The sequence below is a fragment of the Rhinolophus sinicus genome, linkage group LG06 (assembly GCF_036562045.2).
Source record: "Rhinolophus sinicus isolate RSC01 linkage group LG06, ASM3656204v1, whole genome shotgun sequence".
NCBI lineage: Eukaryota > Metazoa > Chordata > Mammalia > Chiroptera > Rhinolophidae > Rhinolophus > Rhinolophus sinicus.
Genome location: NC_133756.1, coordinates 52,074,992 through 52,097,362, shown reverse-complemented (window position 1 = coordinate 52,097,362; position 22,371 = coordinate 52,074,992). Strand labels below are relative to the sequence as shown.

The following is a 22,371-nucleotide window of genomic DNA, read 5'->3' as shown; positions in this document are numbered from 1 at the left end:
GCTAGTAAATATTAAAGAGTCAGAGAGAGAGATGCTGTCCAATAGTGGAAGAGATTGGTGTGGATAGTGTGACAGATTGTATTTTTCACAGATGGACACAACATTTCCTGTTCCGCACATTCTTCTTATAATGGAACATTGACACTCCTCCCATTGAAAGATGAGGTCTGTGTCCCCTCTCTCCATCCCCTACATTGGGCAAGATTTATGCTTCAACAAATAGAGTGTGGCAGAAGTGATGTACCTGACTTTCAAGGCTAGCTCATGAAAGGTGATGTAGCATTCTCTCTGTAGGAATAGCTGCTTTGGAGCTGTCGTGCGGGAGACCCTGCTCACTGCGCCATTTTTCAGGTGGGGCGGCCTGCGGGGTCTCTGCTCCCGCTTCCCACACAAGAATGCAGGATATGGTGAGGCCAAAAAGGAACACCTATGGAGCCATAGGTAGGGGAGTCATACCACTATGGTCTCACTGGAGGCTGGGCCCACCGGAGGCACGACCTGCCGTCTGCCTTTCCGCCAACCGACTGACCAACGACTCTCCTCCACTCTCCTCGACTCTGTTCCTCTGCTCTCTTCCGCTCTCCTTGGCTCTCCTTGGCAATCCTTGGCAGTCCTCGGCAGTCCTCGGCTCTCCTCCGTAGCCACAGCAGTTATACCAGCGGCCAATCAGCTAACCGGCCACAGCCGACGGCCAGTCAGCCACAGCCGACGGCCATTCACCACCCGAGCCAGCAGCCTTCCACGTGAGGCTGAGAGCCTGTAAACTACTTTCTGGGGCTCTGTCCCCACAGGAGCCCTAAGTTATCATGTAAGATCTCTGACTATCCTGAAGCTGCCATGCTCTGAGGAAGCCCAGGCTGTATGAAGAGGCCCAGCTGAGGTTCCAGCTGACAACCAGAATCAAGTGCCAGATATGGGAGTGAAGAGGCCTCCAAATGGTTCTAGCTCCCAGCCATTGAGTATTTTCAATGAGGTCCCAGACATTGTGGAGCAGAGATGAAAAGCAGTGTTCAGCCCAAATTTCTCACCCACAGAATCTGGGAGTGTAATAAAATAGTTGTTTCACCCTCCTAAGTTTTGGGGTGTTTTTTCTTTTTTCTTTTTACATGGCACTAGCGATTGGAACAGATATAAGACCAGGAGCCCTATGCAGTCCCCAAGTCCTCCTGAGCTACTTTGTTGGAGAATTAGAGTTCTTTGGGACACTATTTCAGAACCTCTGGACTAGTCAATCTTCAAGAGCTCTAAATTCAATGTTTCGAATACATGTGGCATGTAATAGCTTCATCTAGAAAGAGAAGTATGTTGCCCAGTGTTATGGATTGAATTGTGTCCCCCCAAATGATGTTGAAGTCCTAACCCCCAGTACCTGTGAGTGTGACCTTATTTGGAAATAGGTCTTTGAAGATTATCAGGTTAAGATGAGGTCATAAGGTGGGCCCTAATCCAATATGAGTGTATCTTTATAAAAGGGGAAATTTGGATGTAGAGATAGACACATATAGGGAGGAGGCCACACGAACATGAAGACAGAGATCTGGGGTGAGGCATCTGCAAGCCAAGGATCACCAAAGATTGCCAGTAGTTCACCAAAAGGTAGGAGAGAAACCTGGAACAGATTCTCCCTCACAGACCTCAGATGAACCAGCCCTGCTGACACCTTCATCTAGAACTGTGAGATAATACATTTCTGTTTGTTCTCTTTGTAATCCACCCAGTGTGTGGCACTCTGTTATAGCAGCCCTAGGAAAATAATACATCCAGGAACCAGTATGAACAAGGATGATGGCCCTTCACCGTTACAAGGTCCTCAGCTAATAGAGTTAGGCCTCTTGATTGATTCAGCAATATTTTTTCTGAGTCCATGTTGTATAAGTCGCAAAGGGAAGCACTCTAGGGAGATACAAAGATAAATCAGACTTGGTTTCTGCACTCATTGGGCCTCCAACTCCGGAAGGAGAGATATGATAGTTCCTAAAATAACCATAGTACAAGTGGTAAGTGCCCTAAATACAGAGGGAGGTAGAAAGTGTTAGAGAAATTCTAAATAAGTCTTAGACTCTTAAAAAAAAAAAGTCTAAGAATCTTAATATAAGTAGAGCCAAAATTAGATTTGGATGGACAGAACTGAAGAGAGAAGGGGCAGGTATATGAATATCTAATACTCTGTGGGTTCCTGTCGAATCAATTCAAGTAACACAGAGAAAGTATAATTCTTTTATTGCCAGGCCGATTTAAAGCATTATAGAGTCCCATATAAAATGTTGTGTAATATATATATATATATATATATATTTTTTTTTTTTTTTTTTTTTTTTCTTTTTTACTCCCTGTACATATAAGAAGAAATATACCTAAGGTTTGGATACAGCTTTCAGACATTTTAATGCAAGTTCTTGATCAGACTTATAATTAAAGCACTCAATAATTACTAGCAGTTTCTTTCTTTTTAAAAAAAATTAAAAAAAATATTTTAGCAGTTTTATATTTAGTTAGGGAAAGCTATCTGAAAATAATTGTCTCATTGTTTTGCCTACTTGAGATTTGATTATTTAACATTGTTGGTAGAATTTGAAGGGCAACAAATCAGCTTGAATTTTAGAAAGTGAATCAAACGTCCTTTATCAGGAGGTTCCCTGTTAAGTCTAGGGGTCCAGAATGAGTTTTCCCAGAATGTACCACCCTGGTATGTAGATTATTTCAAGCTGAAAACAATTAAAGACCAACAAACTGAAGAAGAGATTTTTTTCTCTCTCCCTTACCTGCCTAAGAAATTCAGATAGAAAAATCTGCTTTAGGAAGGGAGGCTTAGCATATTCACTTTAGCCATATATGAATTAAATGTGGTAGACAGGTAGAAACCAAGCAAAGTCCGTTTGTTACGTTCCCCTCTGTATCCCATTGTTTCTAGGTGGCCAAGCAAGAACTGACCATGTTTGCACTTTCTCATCTACCTGTGAATTGCCTGCTTTTCCTTTGAAATCTCAAAGCCCTGCCTCCCTGTCCTTAGTCCAGAATGGTATATAAGCTTCAACGGGCCAATAGGTTCTAGGGTCTCATATTCTTATGGGACCCCCTTATGTACACATGTAATAAATTTGGTCATTTCCTTCTGTTAATCTGTCTCATGTTAATTTATTAGTTCAACCAGAAGAACTTAGAAGGGTAGAATAAAAATTATTTATCCAATGCGACATAAGCAAGTAGCACTTCCATTTCCTCTCTCCCCTCAACAAATAAAATCTTATGTAATATAAATCAGGTATTTAATCCCTATGTTATTCTTCCAATTTCCCATTTGACATCAATTCAGTTTCTTTGAGAGGTTATCCGGACTTAACAAAATATTTATGTAGCTAAATGTTTAGACTGAGTAGTTCTGATTGAAGCTGAATCTCTAGTTTTCAATTTCATGAGTGTGAACTCGTTTTAAATCCTTCCTCATAAAGTAAAGGCTGTCAACATCCTGCCTTTGTTTCTGGATGCACAGAACAACTAAATCTGTTAGCATCCTGATATTGTTAAAGCTTAAAATGTGACTACTCAGAAAGTCTGAGTCACACCACCAGAAGCTAGAACCTGGGGAGAGTTAAGAAAAAAATCCTGAATAAGTAGTAAGTCCTGAATAAATGTCAGTGTAGTGCAGGGACTCTGGTCCCACTCTGGGCGGGTGGACACAGAATATGGTGAGGCCAAAAAGGAACAACAACGGAGCCATAGATAGGGGAGTCATACCACTATATTCTGGTTAAGACACAAAAGCAAATATCCGCCAGTACCCCAATCAGGGGTCTTCCTGCACCCCAGTCTCATTGGTGGCCGGGTGAGATGCAGGAAGTAGGATCGACACGATATGCAATTCACAATCCGCTTGCTAACCACACTTGCTAACTACAATCCGTGCTTGCTAGTGTAGCCATGGCAGTTATATTAGTGGCTAATGGCTAACTGGTTACAGCTGATGACCAACTAGTCACAGCTGATGGCCATCTACTACCCGAGCCAGCACCTTTCTATGTGAGGTCAAGAGCCTGGAAAATGCTCTCTGGGACTCTGTCCCTACAGTAAGAATAAATTTTTCTTTAACATCACTTAGAGATTATTGATGTACATGGCCTTTCAGGTTTTTGTTGAGATTGTGTCATGCGGGGTCTCTGGTCCCACTCCCCACATAAAAGCGCAGGATATGGTGAGGCCAAAAAGGAACACCAACAGAGCCATGGATGGGGGTTCATACCACTATATTCTCCCTGGCGGCTGGTTTGGAGAAACAGGAAGCAGGAGCCACACAGTGCGCGATCTGCCACCTGCTTCTCTGCCAACTAACTAACCAACCAATGTAACCACAGCAGTTATATTAGCGGTTAATGGCAAACTGGTTACAGCTGATGGCCAGCTACTCACAGCTGATGACCATCTGCTACCCGAGCCAGCACCTTTCCATGTGAGGCCGAGAGCCTGGAAACTGCTCTCTGGGACTCTGTCCCCACAGATTGGCTACACCATAAAGTAGTTTTCAGAAAGCAATTTAAATCACTAAGAAATATAACTTATACATACATTACAATAGGCACAAATGAAACTCATTAACTATTTCATAAATTTGTGAGCATTTATTCCTCGTATCTACAATGAATATACCTCCATGTTTTTGCATTTGTTTTTAATTATTGTTGGACCACATCAGCCTGAGATGTTCAAAGCTGTCCAAATGTTAATTTGAATATTATTTTAACAAAATTACTCCACACAGGGTATGTGAAATTATAATGGAATCCCAAAAATCTTTGCAATTCAAATTGAAGAATGTTATAATTTTTTTCTACACCAAAATTACTGCTGGGAAGTTGACATTTTTTTCCTTAGAACTATGGAGGAGATATAAAATTAAAAACTCACAGATTGCCTCTTTTGTGTCACTTTCCTCAAGATCTGTATTACCTCAGATTACTAACAGGAATTGAACTAAACACTTTTTTAATGATGATGTCTAGAGTAGCTTGATGTGAAATAAAATTAGTTCCCTAAAGGATTAAAGACATAAACTGAAAAGAAAGTCCATCTTCTACTTGTTCCCAAACTTTATAACAGAAGAATCCATGACTCAAAATAATCAGAATGGTCCTTTGTTTAGATAACATCATTGCCTAATGTTGTGTCTTTTATGCAAAATATTCAAACTTTGAAAATACTCCAACACTTACGGTATGCCTGATCATATAAATGTTTACTTGCACCACAATTTGTTCAAATATGTTTAAATATGAAATCTAAAATATAACTAATATTCAAAGATTTACACAAAAATTGCAGCTTATGAACAGCTTTTCACTTTTTTCCTACCTGGGTATTTAGGATGACATTTAAATTGTGGCAGGGCTATGTAAGTACTCCACTGAGTCTACAACTGACTTTAGTGACTTCCTTCTCCGTGTACTTTTCCACCCACACCAAAATGCTTATTTCAGTCCTTGCTAGCCAACAACTGAATCAATAAACAACTGAATCAATTTATTCAATTTCAGTATTTATCTCAATATTCTGCATAAATGAAAGGACTGAAAGATGGAACAGTGAAAGGTGACAGTGGACAGAGTCTTATGTGCAAATTGCACTGAAATCACCAGATTTCTCTAATCTATTGCATTTCTCAGCTTTTGTCTCCAAAATGTCCCCAGGGCTCTCCCTCACTCCCTTCTAAGTTGTTGATACACACATTTGCAGGGCCACTCACCACACTCATAATCCTTCATCTTAATAGGGCTTCAAAGGACTATCAGTTAATTATTAGCAAGATAATTGAGCTGTAAATGACTATCGAAAATTATGTAAAATCACAATTTAGCTTTGAGTTACCAGTGACAATTTTCTTATGCATAAATGATAGGGTAGGTAGAAGACAGAAATGAGCAGGAGAAATTTAGCTCCGGTTAGAAAGCCCCTCGCTACAGCTCCTACCTGGGTCAAGATGCCGGGCAGCTGCCCAGCAGGACTCCAGGCTCACACTTACCTCTAGATCAAAGAGGTAAGTTGTTAAACGTCAGAGAAGGGGGCAGATACATCCTGTTTGTCAGGATCATCAGTCCAATAGGATTCCAGGTTTTTACACACCCTTAAGGGTAGTGTTTACATATCCCCCCCAAATCAAGGGGATGTGTTTACCCAAGCCCCTAAATCCAAGAGGTATGTTTACTCATGCCCCTTAATCAAAGAAATACATTGCTAAGCGCCAGAGGACCAGGCACCTGGGGGGGGGGGGGGAGGGAGATAAGAGAAGGGGTGGGGGAGGCAGTTCTACCCAAATAAAATCCTTCATACAATATAAAGCGAGGCCGCTTCCCTGTCTTGGGCCAGCCCGTTCCCAAGTAGGTCTCAGAGTACACTCTTTTTTACTAATAAACTTCTGCTGTTCATGCTGCACAAATTTCTGTTTCTTGATTCAAGTCTTTCCTTCAAGACGACAAGAGCCAAGGTGTTTAACATCATTTTCCCGGTAACATAAGTGGCACATGAAGTTTTCTTATAACGGGCTTCCCTAAGCCTGGAGTGTATGTGGTTCAGTAGGGGAGGCCTAGCTGTGCAGAACCATTTTGATTCCTTTAAGTAACCACAATCATTACCACCAAGTATTTACTGAAAGCTGGGCAGGATAGCAATTGTACAATCTGACCTGGCAAATGCAGAGAAATTGCACTCCAGATTACATATTAAGGCACTAATTACCCAAATGAAAACTCCAGGGGCACCTTGGGTAAGATGCAGTACAGTGAATTAAGGAAGGAAATAATTAGTAACAATTGCAGAAACTGGCTAAACACAAAGTGAAAGAATGCATGCGGCTCATTTCCTGCAAAGTACAGGTAGCCTTAGTAACAGAATACGCAAAACTACAACAGAAACGCAAAAGATAAACATGATTCTCTAAATGAATAAGAAAGGGACACACCTCAATTTTAAATTACAAAAATGACTTTATTTAAGTTATTTTCTGTTCCTATGTACTACATAGCCAAATAACATTAAGACATTTGATCATGAATTTGCACGATGACAAATCAACTTTCAAGCATTTTCTTGACAGCCTTAGAGGTTCTGCCAGCATTTGACACAATCTGAACACATATAGACAGTGAGAGAAAACAAGTGGCAGAAGGAAAACTGAGTGAGCACATCAGGCTTTGAGTTTCAAACCCAGTAAAAATATTCATGGAAGAGGCAGAATCAGGTGGGAGAGGGAACAGTATTCAGCAGAAAGCAAACTTATCCCAAATTAAAAACATGCATAGGAACTGTTATTTAATATGGTCAAGAAATTAAGTTGTTCAAAGTTACATAACCTTTTTCAAGGTCTTCTGATTGAAAATAAAATTCTTGAGGTGGGAGGAGACCCTCTTACCTTTCCTCAAAATGAACTTCAGGATGTTACCATTATCAGTGAATAGCTTGGGAAGATGGAGTAAGAGTGGATCCCTAATTTGGAAGGCTGGTATGAAATTGTATTAGAAACATGTCACTGAGGCATAAGGCTGAAAAATCAGTGGCAGGTCTGGTCAAGACTGTCCAAGTTTTCTTATAATGTGTCTTCTGAATAGACAAGAAAAGGTGAGAAAATCTTACAGACCTTTGAGGCATCTTCCTTACTAATAACTACTGTTTTGCTAACTTAAGGTTAGTATGGAACCCTGCCCTGAGTTATTGAGATCCTACCCAAATGTGAATAGCATTCTCACATTGCGGATTGACAGGAGAATGTGAATTCAATCTTTAGGCTCTAAACACAAATTGAAATTATATTGAAAATTTATCTTATCTACTTACTACTAAGTACTGCTGACAGTTTCCTTAAAGATGGATCGATCATGAATGTTCACTGTTTAAATAAATATAGCATTACTATTGATCAGATATTTGGTATGAAATTAGAGTAAAATAAACTATTTAAAACTGGACTTTTCTTAGAGTAGAATTAGGAAATAAATAATAGCAACATTCTTGGGGAAATGGAAACAAGAGATATAAAGATTTTGTTTCCTCTTGATATCAGAAATCCTAAGACAGCATATTGCAAGAACTTGAACTTTCCTCAAGGAAGATTCCAGGTTGTTTTTAAGCCCCTCTCTACAAAAATGGCTTGAGAAACAGATAAGGAGGCACCCCTAAATAAACAAAATACTCACAGCAGGTATATTTTCCATGCCTTTCTGAAAAAGCAGGATGCCTTGTTAGAGAACTCATTACAATAGGTACATGGGACATGTAATAGCCAGAAAAAAGGTGGATGAACAATAAGAAAACTTCATGACTGTAAAAAATAGGCTTCATTGCATCAAGAAATTTTATATTAAAAATGTTGTATTAACAAAACAAAACAAAAACACATAACTAGTTTTCTGAGGTGTGGCCTTCTTAGGTGAGTTCCATTGGGATATATTTATATACTCTGTTTCAATCAGACCATAAGCCAGACTGCTCTACACGTAAGCGTTAAAACTGACCAAAAAGCGTACCCGTTATGGGCTTCAAGCAGCCATAGGAATTATGAGTACATATGGTGTTTCTATGTTTACTTAAGCAGTTTCTCATGAATTGTATAGAGGTTGGAGAAATAGAGCTAGCTGTTCTTTTTTTTTTTTTTTTAGCAAGAGCACTTGTAAAATACAGAAAGGGATTAGGTAAACACCCCTTTTATATGGAGTTGATCTGTTAAAGGACTTTAGAAAAGTCAGCAGTTCATTTACCTGAGTTTCCCATTTAAAGGCTAAATAGTAATTGAACACTTTTTACTTAATAATGTGAGCAAAAATCTATAATATCAAAAAGGGCCCGAGTCAGAAAATTTAGACTCTATCAAGATAAAGTTTGAGAATTCTGAATTTTTATAAAGTCTAATAGAAACATCTATGAATTTTCCTTTTGTGTTAAAACATAAAGTCATCGAACTGTACTGATTTATTGGATATTATCTAGGATATAGGTTAAGGGGCAGCCTGTAAAATCATTAAGAAAGCAAATAAAATTCTTTTGGAATTTTGAGTAAATTGTTACAAGTGATAAAAACTAATTATTAGAGACTTCAGTTATAAACCCATATGAGGTTATGAGTTAACACCAGATAAAGACTTCAGCATAAATATGATTTTTGACCTGAATAGATCCCTTTGGAAGGGTGACATAGAAAATAACTATATATTTTATACAGAAAAATACTGCACCCAGTGTTTTGCCAGTAGTTATCTCAGTTTACCTTTCAACAGGGTATTTTTGTCATGCTCAGCTATGGACAATCTTCTAGGTTTTTTGTTTGGTTGGTTGTTTAAATCCGATAGGGCTATGTTTCCAAATACAACATATTGTTCAAAATCAGGATCCTAACAATATTCTGGAATTGGATATTTTATCCTACAAGAAATATAACCATGTTACTATTTTAACATGTTTCAATTCCAGATCAAATAAATCTGCTATACAAAATCACCATTCCAATACAGAAATAGTGAAGCACTTTGGTCTACGTGATTATATTAAATAAATGAAAAGCCTCTCTTTCCCAAACCCTACACTCCATGATGTACTGTAACACTTAAACCAGAATCGAGGTACATATAGCTGCTCAGCAGTTCCTTTAGGTGTATTCCATATATGACTGAAAGTAGCACTGAGCAACGTCACCAGGATCAAGGAGCCAATTTTAAAAGCAACATTTTGAAACCCCAAATCATCTTCCCACTTTCTCTCATTGTTCAGTCATTTCTTAGATGAGGCTACGGCTTGTAAAACGGTCAATGTAATTTGGTAAATAAAACAAAATTCCATGATCAGTAGCACTGGTCTTAGATTGAGGGCACAAATAGTGTTTCATTTTCCTGTTCCAGACAGTTTAATAGCTAGGGAAAAATTTTGCCCAAGACCCATATTATGTTGAATTTTTAAGTAGAAAGATAAATAAAAGCTTTGCTGACCATCAGGCAAAAATTATTCCTAAGTGACATCCACTTAGCAATTTAGTCACACTTTAAAAAAAAAAAAAGAAAAGGAACAGAACCATTTTACATGAGCTACTAATTTTAAGCCAAAGAGAGCAGATGAGTTTCTGTGCTTGCATCACTAGTAATCACAGCAAGGGCAGACTTGAGGGAAATTGATTAATATATAGTCTACATATGTTTTGTGCAACAGGCAGAATTTGAATAGATTCCACTGCTACACTGCCCGGAGGAACCCGTGGGCCTGACAGGCGTGCATCAGCCCTCTAACGGAGTGCTTTAGTAGTGAAATGTTTTTCCATCTAATGTATCTACCTATTATGATATCAAAGATGATTAAATTACTCAAAACCAGGCTTCTAATTCTATGACTTTTAAATTTAATTACCTATTTTAATTAAAATAAATCGAGCTTCTCTAAGGTTGTTCACCAGTACTAGAGAGCTCTATTGAGATTAAAGGGGGGGAAGCCTCTGTATTTAGTTTTTAAGTATTTTTAAAGGTTCGTAAAAATGGAAATCAATTAAATTATAAACCACCAGTTCAAGCATGTCAACTATGGAAGATTATTGTCTTTATTCACTTACAAAATCCTTGCCTAAGGATAACTTTAACTGTCAGGTATATGAAGTGACATAATTTAGGGTTCTGTTGGAGGTGGGGAAAAATTTAAAATAAATAGTCTGTGACAATGCACTTATGTGAATTTAAATTTCAGAGTTTTCTATAGAATGAAGGGCTTGGCCAATGGAGAAGGCAGCTGGTATTAAAATAACTGGCACAGATTCCTTGGTATACACACAATGACAACCAAAACAAGGAACTGTACAGGTGTAAACAAGCTAAAAATGACCTTGGCAAAATATCTTTATCTATTAAAAAAACACCAAAAAGCATGCAACTTAAAATTCCCTCCCTTTCGCAAGAATGAACTGAAAAAAAATACTAAAACAACAGAAACAAATCAAAACAAAAACATATGGAACCATCTGTTTCTGTCAGTAGAAAACAATAATAGGTACATTAGGTTCCAGGACAAATAAAACTTTAAAATATTAATATTGAAAAAATACAATTAAATTTTTATTAAAAAATACATACTCCTGACTCAGATTTTTGTGTACATTTTGTTTCGTGTGAAAAGAAAAAAACAAACAAACATAAAGTAGGAAAGGCATTAAGACTACCTAATTATTTATACTGTATTTGGTAGAAGCATGTTTCAGTCAAACTTTAAACAAAAATAAGTTATTCTGTTTTCATTTGCTCCCGGATATCAGAAGGCAGAGTTTCAAACAGAGCATCTTCCACAACCAAACCAGTTCTCTTCAGAGCTCGACAGTCACCCAGTTCGGGAGGGAGGATTTCAAAGTGATTGCCTTTAACATCTAAGTAGGAAAGAAATAGTAAATTTCCAATTTTCGGTGAAAGTATTGACAGGCTGTTTTTCCCAATCTTCAGAGTTTTAAGTTTCTTGCAAAAGTAGAGTTCATCTGGAAGGCTCTCCACTTTGTTACAAGTGATGGAAAAATACTGTAAACTTTGTAGAACTCCGATTTCAGGTGGGATAAATCGAATGTCATTGTAGGATAAGTCCAAGTATCGGATTTTGTTGCATAGGAAGAGGTGGGAAGGCAGCACCTCTATTTTATTGTGACTAAAAGACAGACGCTCCAGGCTGGTGAGTTTCTTTATATGCTCTGGGATATAGGTGATGCTGTTATGCCACAGTTTTAGCACTGTCAACTTTCTCAAGTGCTGGAAGCTAACGATTTCTTCTATAGATTTCAGATTATTTTCCTTGAGGTCCAATTCCTGGAGGCTGAGCAGGCTGAACACAGCATGAGGAATGCGCTCCAGGTCACAGTGGACCAGTTCCAGCTCTGTCAGATTGGTCATCTTCTTTAAATTGTTGAGCATCACCAGCTTGGTGCCATCGTTATGTATGCACATCTTCTGGAGATGGCTGGAAACATCAACCACTGCCTGAGGGATTTTGGAAACGTTGCTTTTGATAGAGAGAATTTTAAGGCTCTTGAGATCCCGCAGAGACTCAAGGGTGACATTTTTTGAAATATCATGACTTAGAGAGCCAACCAGGTAGAGCTCTTCCAGATTCCGGAGTCCGTACATCCAAGGGGGCAGCTCCCTCATATCATCAAACTTGACGCTCAAGACTTTGAGGTTTTCCTTTAGGAAAGAGAGTGCCGCGCTGTGGATTTTAACAGAGCACTGGTGTAGAGAGAGCTCTTGGAGATTGTCTAGCTGTGCAATGGTGGCTGGTATCATTACGTTCTTAATGATCTCAAGTTTTAGAGATTGCAACTCGGTGATTTCAAACACAGTGTCTGGAAGGCCAGAGAGCATGATAAGAGGCAACTCCAGCCGGTTATGGGCATTTGTCTGTAGCTTCTGCCTCAGTTTATCGGGAGTCCACTCATTATTTAAGTTCAGCTGCTTTAATTTGTTTTCACTTACTTCAGACAAGAACACTGCGAATCTCTTGGAATACAGAGGGTCATACTGATCTATCATATGAAGCATAAAAGCAAAGTCATTTTTCACATCCGGAATATCATCAATTCCAGTCTCCTGCCGGACATACTCAAAGGAGTACTCCCTTAGAGAACGGTAGAACAGCCAGTATAAGGTGTAAAGGCACGTCAATCCGTAGATACTTACAAAGCATAGGTAGCAGAAGGAGAGTTTTGAGAACAAGTGCGCCATGGTATGATTGCAAGAAAAGTTTTTATATCCAGTCATGTCCTGAATGTCAACATTACAGTCCACTGTAAACTGGACTTTGGAAACCAGGGCGCTGTTATATGCAATGATGATTAGGAATTTTATAACCTTAAGTACAGTCTGGCGAACATACATAGCATAGAGTATGTCTCCTTCTTCCACATGCAGCCTGAACTTCTTCACCTTCTCAAATAAGGCCTTTGCTTGCTCCCCTTCCTTCTTATCCAGAGCCCCTGCAGTGGATTTATCAACCACAAACTTTTCAGGAATTGACTTTAACGACTGAGAGTTGACCAGGTTGCCTTCTGGGCCAGACTGGACGGTGTTGGACCTGCTCATGTTGTTCTTCCTGTTGTCCTTCTCTTCTGAGTCCTCCCCAGACACTTCCGATAAAGCCCGTGTAGTCCAGGGAGAGTCAAAACACTTCCCCAGGATGGAGATGAAATGTTCTATTTTAGAGCTGGAGCCAGGGAATTTGAACCAAAAGTTGCTGCAGAGCATGAAGATTAGGGTATGGATGAGGACAAGGTAAGGGAAATACTTGGCATACCAGTGGAGGGCACGCTCATAGCACATCTGGTTTATGAAACTGTACTGCTGAAGGTCCAGGTCTGTCTTCAGGCCCTTCATTTCCACAGTGACGGGGTTAGTCGGAGATGGTTTAGGTGGAGGTAGGGGGGTGGTCCCGGCAACTGCTTGAGAGACATTTGAAACGGAAGAGTGGTTCTGAGAAGTCTGAACTCTTTTCGGAAGGCAAATGATCTTGTCTTGCATGACCTGAAACACAGAAATAATATTTTCAAATTATATTATTCAAAGAGCTTTCATAATAGCATTAGTGCAAAGAAAGCAGCAATCACATCCAATAAATGTCCATTTCCTTTGTCTGGAGAATACAAGGTTTAATTCCAGCACCAAGATTTTATTCTTACACCACATGCTGGAAAAATAAAATACATCACTTTGTTATTCCTGTTTAAATTATGACATAAAACAGCAGTTTTGTTAAGACATAAAACAATTCACAACAAAATAAATATTTAAAGAACAGTCATACATTTAAAAAAAATTTCCATTTTTTCTCTCACTGGAGCCTGGGAGAATCAGTCTTTGGTCTGGGAAGTATATCCCTTTATCAGGCTCAGTCTCGAACTGGATAGCTCCCAAGATTATATTAGCTTGACAAGTAAAAGGACTGGAAGGAGGAAATCTGGAAGAAATCCTGTCTTTATCATTTCCCCTTTTCTATCTACCCATATCCTGGACTACATGCACAGATGGATGTGAATGGCTTTAATATAATGGGAATTTACTAGGCTTTTATAAAAACCATTTCTTCAGAGAGAGGTAAAAGAATACAGAAGTGTTCAATAGCAAAATAATTATGTTTAAACTTGCTAGCTTTTTACATAAAATATTATGTTGAGGACTTCTATCTCTCTACCAGTACTTCAATTTGCTGAAAAGAATATTAAGCTGTGAAAATGTCCAGCAGTCTCCTAAGATTGCAATTTGGGTAAGAGAGAATGTATCCTTTTGAAGATTAGTATGAGGCAGAATACACCTTATATCTTCCTGTAGGAATCATCCTCAGGAAGAAGTACATGTAAACGGAACTCTTTGAACAATAAGTAAACAGTTCAGAGGAGGAATAATAACCAAGGGATTGACAGCAATAAGATGTGGAATTAATAATGCAGGGAAAGTCTATTTGTACCTTAAAATATCAAATAGCTGGAAATCCCTAGTGTTTAGTGATTCTACAACTGCAAAATGCTTAGTGCTTTTGTAACAGGAAAGCCCTTTATATTGATTAGAGAAGTAGAAACTGAATCTATTGCAAAGTGGACTGCTACGGCCACGAGCTGGTGACATGGGAGATACAGCTCACCAGACAGAAGTACAAGGTTTGACAATTGAGTGGAGCACCCAACACCCAGTAGAGTGCCTGATACATAAGAGATCACCAGTATCTATTTAATGGGAAAGTAAATGAATCCAGAACTGACACTAGTACTAACAGTTTGGAGTTGAATAGGTCGGGTGTGGACCATACCTCTCTGAGGGATGAAGATAGGGATGGGGATTACAGTGATGACAGCAGCAAATTTCTGTTGTGTTTAACATGCAACTAACCCTATTCTAAAAATGCCATGGGTATTAATTCTTTTAATTGTCACCTTAACCTAATGAGGCAGGCACTCTTATTCCCATTTCACAGATGAGGAGACCAAGACATAGAAATGTTAAGTAACTTGCTAATGTCATCTAGCGCAGCCCACCTGGACCTAGAACCACATTTCTATTTTATTTTACTGAATTTCTAGGATTAAACTAAAAAGATCCCAATCTGACTTCATCCTAAATTACAAATTACCTTATATAAATTATTCCTGTTTTAGGGAAAGAGCTCACTGCTTCCCATATCCTATGCAGATAACAGTGAAAAAATGAGGTCAGGGGAAGAGGCGGAAGCTCCACCCACCACAAGATTGATAAAAGCTCTGTCCTGGAAGATAAAGCAGGGGCAACTACTTCTTATGTCAATCAAAAGAAAGCAGGGAAGAATAATAAATGTGATTACATTCAGAGGGTTCAGCGGCTACAGAGGTGTGAGAATTGAGTAGTGGTTTGCAAACATTTTTATCACTTACCTTTCTCAGGGAAAAAAATGTTGAGCATGCCCACTCAGTTTATATCTGTTTATTCATAATTATGTCCATTAAATACTGTCAATCCCTATGTCAAATACTAGAAAAGTTTAATTCCTTTCCCTTTAAGATAAATATAAAGTTTTAATTTTTATCTCACATCTCAATGGAGCATCCTTCATATATCTTGGGAGTCAATTCTACCATGGAAACTCCAGGAACAGAAAATAGTAGGAGAAGGCCTACATAAACGCCAGACTATTTTGAAGGAATATAAAAGAGAAACAACCCTGTTTCCCTGAAAATAAGACCTAGCCAGACAATCAGCTCTAATGTGTCTTTTGGAGCAAAAATTAATATAAGACCTGGTATTATATTAATTATATTATATATTATATAAGACCCGGCCTCATAGCAAAATAAGATCTGGTCTTATACTAATTTTTGCTCCAAAACATGCATTAGAGCTGATTGTCCGGCTAGGTTTTATTTTCAGGGAAACACAGAAGAAAGTCATTGTTTGTGTCATGTTCTAGAAGTTTTCCCATTCGTGGTCTCATTAAATGCTTGGACAATCTTTGAAGTAGGCAGAAGGTGGAGGCTTAAGACCAGCGGGGAAAGGAGTGCTTCCCTGAGCACCTTCTCCAAGAGCAACACCTTGGAGCTAATGTGACATTGTTAGTGGTGGGATGAAAATACAGAAGAACCAGCGTGAAAGCAAGATCACTTAGGAGGCAAAAAGGTACCTTATTAAGGTGCTAAATCCCGGCCAAGAAACCAGGCAGGCCCTTTACTGTCCCTCTGCCCAGCCCTCCCAGGCTTGCTCCCAGTGGTGGAAGATGTCTGCATGGCTGGAGCTTGGATAGGTTTTAGGTTACACACTGCACCAGGGTGCCCAGCTAAGGGGCACGCATGGGCTGAAGTCCTGCTTGGCTCCCCTTTCTCAGCTGTGTGCCCTTGGGGCTATGGCCACACAGTGGGGATGCCTTTTTATATTCTGCACAAACACCTGATCAGCTAGCATCTGCCATGTAAGGGAGACAGGTCCTATTCTCCCCATTCTATAGAAGAAGAAATGTAACATACCAAAGTTTGGACAATTAAGCTAATACTTGCCCAAGGTCACACAGCTAGAAAATGATAGAGCAGGAATTTAAACCTGTTCTGTTTACAGCCTAGAATTCTTCCACCACTCCACATGGTCTCCTCACTTCACCACTTTTCTGTTAGGATGCTTTCATAGAGAATGGTCCAGCATAGGAGGGTAATACACATACGATCTCCAGAAGTTCCTTTCAGCCTTCTGACGCCATATTTCTCTTTCAAATTTTATGAAGGTATCATTTAAAAAACGTGCCTACTTAAATCCTAGGACGGTAAAGACAGTGATCTATTTTCCAGAAGGTGTTAACTACTCAGAACTGAGCAGAGAGTAGGAAAAAACCCTGAAATTTAGTCGCGAAGAACAAAAGCTGCTCTTGTTGCTGAGAGAACATGTTGTAGGAAGACTCCAGAGAGACGCAGCTCAGAGTAGAATTCCCAAGGAATGTAATGGCAAGTTGTCCGATCCAGGACTATGAAAAAGAATAGGGCAGATCACAGAGTTCAAGAGTAAAGAGGGTGAAGATTTAAACAGTAAAATAGCCACAGGAGCGAGGAAGGAAGTTAACCTCCATGTTTGATAGAAACAGTCTTTTGGAACACTACAAGTTTAAGAAGTGGGAGAAGGATCCCTATTTTGAAAGGTGTAATAAAAGAGAAAACAAAAAAATAAAACAGACGGGCTTCCAGAAAAAAAAAAAGTAAAAGAAAAGTAAAGGGTGTTTTTGTGGTATGTTTATAAATAACAGCAGTTTGTAAGAACTTGCAAGTTTTTGTGTTACCTCTTCTGCTCTTTTGAGAAGTTTGTCTAATTACACCTACACAGCAGGTCCTCATATAACGCCGTTTCATGCAATGTCATTTTGTCACATCATGGATGAGATGTCACTGGACCTTAACTCTGTTTATATCAATTAGCCTCTGGTAAAATTGTTTATTTTACACATCATTTCACGTAAAGTCACAAAACATATAGACGATGTTAAGTGAGCACTTACTGTATCTACCTCACTTCTCTTTACCTTTACCTTTACCCAGTACTTTGAAGATTAGAGTGTAAACCAAGCATTAAAAAAGGGCTCCAGGCTGCTGGTGCAGGACCAGGGAGAGGGCTTGGGGAAGGCACAGGGAGAAAGCCCCCACCCCATCCCATTCTACAGACCACTGGGGCTCAGACCATCCCAGCTCGTATGCACACATCACAATGAGGATTTCCACCATTTTTTCTAGGGGCAACCCTGAGACGGCTTTTGGAGGAAAAAGGCTTGAGACTAGAGCTACATGGTGTGTTTGTATAGGAGGAGGGAGAAAAGGAGGGAAAAGAAATTGGGAAGAGAAAAAAATTTAAAAAGCAAAATGAACAAGGGAATCTGATCCAAAATATACAAAGGTGAGAAAGTTACTATCCTAAAAGGGGCTATGAGAATAATTCTTGGATGAAATCATCTATGTTAAGGAAAATATCTAAGTTAGTTTGGGAATGAGGAGGAGAGGGACACAGAAGAAGGTGAGTCACTGAGAACAAAGGTCACTGAGAACAAAGCCAAGGCAACAAAGATGGTTAAACTGCCTCCTCTATATTGGGAGAAACAGGTTTGGAGGAAGAGGAGGTGAGTCAGAACAGAGAGGGGATAGGATTGAAGGAAATAGGTTAAGCGACGTGGTGGGGGGCTGGAGTATACACTTATAATTTCTATTTTGAGATGTAAATACCTTTCAATCTTCCCCAAACCTTTGGTAAAATCTGCTAAACACACACACACACACACACACACACACACACACACACACACTTTTTATGAAGGAATTTTCTAGAAATTACAGCAAACAGGGGCTAAATTTCATTCTTGGATCAAACCGTACAGACAGGGACAGTTTGCCTGGGACAGTAAACATCTATAATCTAAACTGTTTCCATGGAAGCCGGAAATGGGACCATGAGAACCTAATCCTTCCAGGAGTCTGCCAGAATTTGGGAAGGGCTGTGGCCTGGAATTTGACCCAATGTACCCTAGATCCTAAGAAGCAGCTGACATCTAGGTGACAGAACTGTGTAAAATGCTCCTCTAGTTTTTACAATTAAAGTCCTTGGAGGAGTAAAAATATACATATAAATTTGTTCCATGACTATGCTAATATATCTAGGTAATATTTCTGGAAAAGAAACCAAAGGGTTGCAGGGATTAGAAAATTGGACTCACTAAAATTTGGATTCATGAATTCTCATTTGTCAACTATTTTGAGATAACACAAGAGATGTTTTTGGAAAAAAAGGAACTCAGCTTCCTTAATTCTAAGGTCAATGAAATAACTGAATTTCTTGCTTTTGCTTTCTACAGGGAAATGTTCTCAAGAGAAAATGAAAAATCAAGCTTCCTTAAACTCATCGAAATCATGCTCTGAAATGCTGCTCATATCCAGGAAAAGAAATATTTAAAATTGTAATTATCAAATTTATACCAGCAAAAGATACATTTTTAAGTGAAGTATGTACATATTTTCTCGCATATTGAATTATCTTGAGCAGTCAGTGCAAAATTAGGGCCTTTTAATAGTAACTTTCACGATTTTAAGTCATTAATATTCATGATCTTTGCATGATATATCTTTGATGGTTACTTGATTTTCAGTCATTTGTTAGAATCATAATACCCATTATTACAATGTAAAAATAATATCTACTTAATTTAGGCAGTTTCCAGAAAAGCAATGCGGTATTTGCTTGAATGAGACACCAGAGAGCTGAGGTTAAAGTAAAACAAAACAAGAACAAAACCAAACCACTCAACTTCAGAAAAACTGCTTGAAGTAACAAAGAAAGAATGACACAAGTAAGGGCCAGCTTACCTATTACATGCCAGGGATATAAATGACATGGATGCGGGTGGGGTAGGACATGTAGAACGTAAGTGCTGAGTCTCAGAGGAAGTCAACCATTTTGGAGGATCTACTATCGGTCATCTATTATGTTAGGGATACCAAGATAAGCCCTTCAAGGTCAAGCACGGGAAAAGACAACTACATCGGTAATTAGTGTGACAAATGCTCAAATTCAGACTTGTCTTTCACAGTGAACTTTATAATCAACGTATCTTGAAAGAAAACAAACCTTGGTGGTACTTTTATTGGGATTACACATTTATAAATTAATACGAAGAACTGACATCTTTATGGTGTTGATTCTTCCTCTCCACAATGTTTCTAATTTTGTGTTTTATAGCTTTCCTCACATAGGTGTTGAACATTTATTGTTAAGTTATGCCTAAATATTTTATTTTTTTGCTATCATAAATCTATTTTTCTTAAAAAACACTTTTTAACACAGAAGGTAGAGTCCTCCTTTAATCTTTCCTGATTCCCATGCCATTCCTTAGTAAGTTCTAATGAGTCTGGAGTATCTCTTCCAGATATGTATCTGCACATTTACATAGTATATATGACATATAAACACATGAAACCTTACTATGTGTACTGTTCCTTCACCTTGATATTTTCATTTTCATAGTATGTCTTGGAGACCCTAATATATTGGCACATAGGGATCTACTTCATTCTAAGGACCACAGAATTACACAGTGTGGACGTGCTATAATTTATTAATCACATTCCCATGATGATGTGCATTTAGGCATTTTCTCTATTAAAACCAGTGCCAGTCTCAAAAAGTTACATGCTGTCTGATTTTACATGGCATTCTGTAAAATAGAAGAGAGAACAGATCAGCAGTTGACAGAGGTGCACTGCAAAGGCTCAGGACCAGGGAATTCCTCAGAGTGTTGAGATTCTTCTTTATGATGTGATGATGGTGGTTACAAGAATTTACATATGTCTTAGAACTCAAATATATATCTTGTTTCGATAAAGAGCGCATTCTTGAAGATGGAGGGCTAAATGCTCTCTGATACTAACAGGGCTCCAACAGCTTTTCTCTGGTTTTTCGTATCATGTTTAATCACTTAGGGGTCTGTTTTATGGGTTCAAAAACAAAAGCAAAAACAAATCACCTCTTTCTTTTCACAAATGAATTCAATCCATTACATTATTTTGCCAACTCATATTTAAATATTTATTAATATTTAACTTTATTTCTGTATTTTTAATTTTTATAAATATCTTTCCTTCCCTTTTCCTGCCTCCTATTGTATTGATAATATTTTCCATATTTTTTATTTCCCATCCCACTCAGCTCGTTAGGAAGGTGTAAACTGTATTTCTATAATAGAGGTTATCTATAATTTCTTAAAACATATACACTTTGAGATTTTCAGTATCCCTATGTCCCATGTTTCAAGTACCACTGAACTACCCTATTTTGTTGTTCCCAGAGTTTGTTTTAGCTTTCTTTTGAAACACCCATTTTTTTTGGATAATCTATGTGTGATTGTGTTTATATATTTATTAAATCATGTGCTCAGCAGTTTCTTAGATCCTGTATGTTCTTCCTGGGCTCATTTTCCTTTTGGTTGAAGTATATTCCTTAATTATTCTTTTAATAAGGGTGTGTGGATAGAAAACTCATATACCTGTATGTTTGAACATGTTTATATTGCATTGTCTTGAATAGTAATAGTTTAGTAAGTTATAAAATTCTCTAATTTCCCTTCAGCATTTTATTATTCCATTTGTTTCTGATTACTAGTAGCCTTTCTTTTGCTGCTTTTAGGATGTCTTTAACCTTGGCCATTCTAATTATAATGTGTCTTGGCACGGGCCTGTTTTGGTTCATTTGTTTGGGACCTCTGCTGCTTCCTGGACTTGTATGTCTATTTCCTTCACCAGGCTAGGGAAGTTTTCAGTTTTTATTTCTTCAAATAGGTTCTCAATCCCTTGCTTGCTCTCTTCTCCTCTGATACACCTATGATGCAAGTATTGCTATTCTTCATGCTGTCCCAGAGATCTCTTATTAATCTGTCCTCAGGTTTTGGATTCTTTTTTATTTTTGCTGTTGCGATTGGGTGATTTTTCCTACCTTGTCTTCCAAATCATTGATTCGATCCTCTGCTTCATCTAATCTGCTGGTGATTCCTTCTAGGGCATTCTTCATTTCAGTTATCCTATTCTTCACTTCTGACTGGTTCTTTTTCATGGTTTCTATGCCCTTTTTTATGCTTGCTATCTCTTTGTTGAAGTTCTCACTAAGTTCCTTGAGCACTATTATAACCATTGTTTTGAACTCTGTATATGGTAGGTTGCTTGCCTCCATTTTGTTTTGTTCTGTTTCTGGAGTTTTCTCCTATTCTTTCATTTGAGATGTATTTCTTTGTTTCCTCATTTTGGCTGCCTCTCTGTTTCTGTATATTAGGTAGATCTGCTATGTCTCCCAGTCTTGGTTAGGTGGCCTTATGTAATAGGTGCCGTGGCAGTCTCCCTGGTCACCAGCTTTAGGTGCTCTAGGAGTGTCCCTTGTGTCAGTTGTGTTTGCCCTCCTATTATAGTTGAGCCTTGACTGCTACTGGTATGTCAGTGGATAGGACTGACCCTCTCAGGCTGTTCGGCTGTGGGGTTTGACCATGTCCACAGGTTACAGGATGCTGTGTGGGGGGCTTGCCACAGTGAATGGGATTCACACCAGTGGGCTCTTGTGACTATTGAGACCACCCTTTGAGTATGCCACTTGTGGGGCTAATTGGGTAGTGTTCTGCTGTGGTCTGAAGCCAACCTCCAAGTGTGTTCATTCTGGTGACCAGTACAGGGCCAGGTCACCCACTGTCTGTGACTGGCCAGGGACTATCTGGTAGGAACTACAAAGTGATCCACAGTTGTTTGCTGCCTGTGTTAACCCTGGAGGCATGTGGGAGAGGCCACACTGCAAACTGAGGATGGTTTCCACCAGTACCGGGCCTGGGGTAGCACTACAAAAAGCAGGATACCCTGAGGCCTGCTGCCACCTG

At 38.8% G+C, this 22,371-nt stretch overlaps 1 protein-coding gene across 2 annotated transcripts in view; it reads right to left on the bottom strand.

Annotated features, from left to right (window-relative positions):
• Positions 1 to 6,951: 6,951 nt before the first annotated feature.
• The window catches only part of LRRC8C (leucine rich repeat containing 8 VRAC subunit C), a 76,180-nt gene continuing 60,760 nt past the window's right edge, over positions 6,952 to 22,371 (bottom strand). For both annotated transcript variants that reach the window (XM_019753282.2, XM_074335114.1), the window contains exon 3: positions 6,952 to 13,505. In XM_019753282.2, the coding sequence (XP_019608841.1) occupies positions 11,232 to 13,505 (2,274 nt within the window). In that variant the 3' untranslated portion in view covers positions 6,952 to 11,231. The remainder of the gene's footprint in view (positions 13,506 to 22,371) is intronic.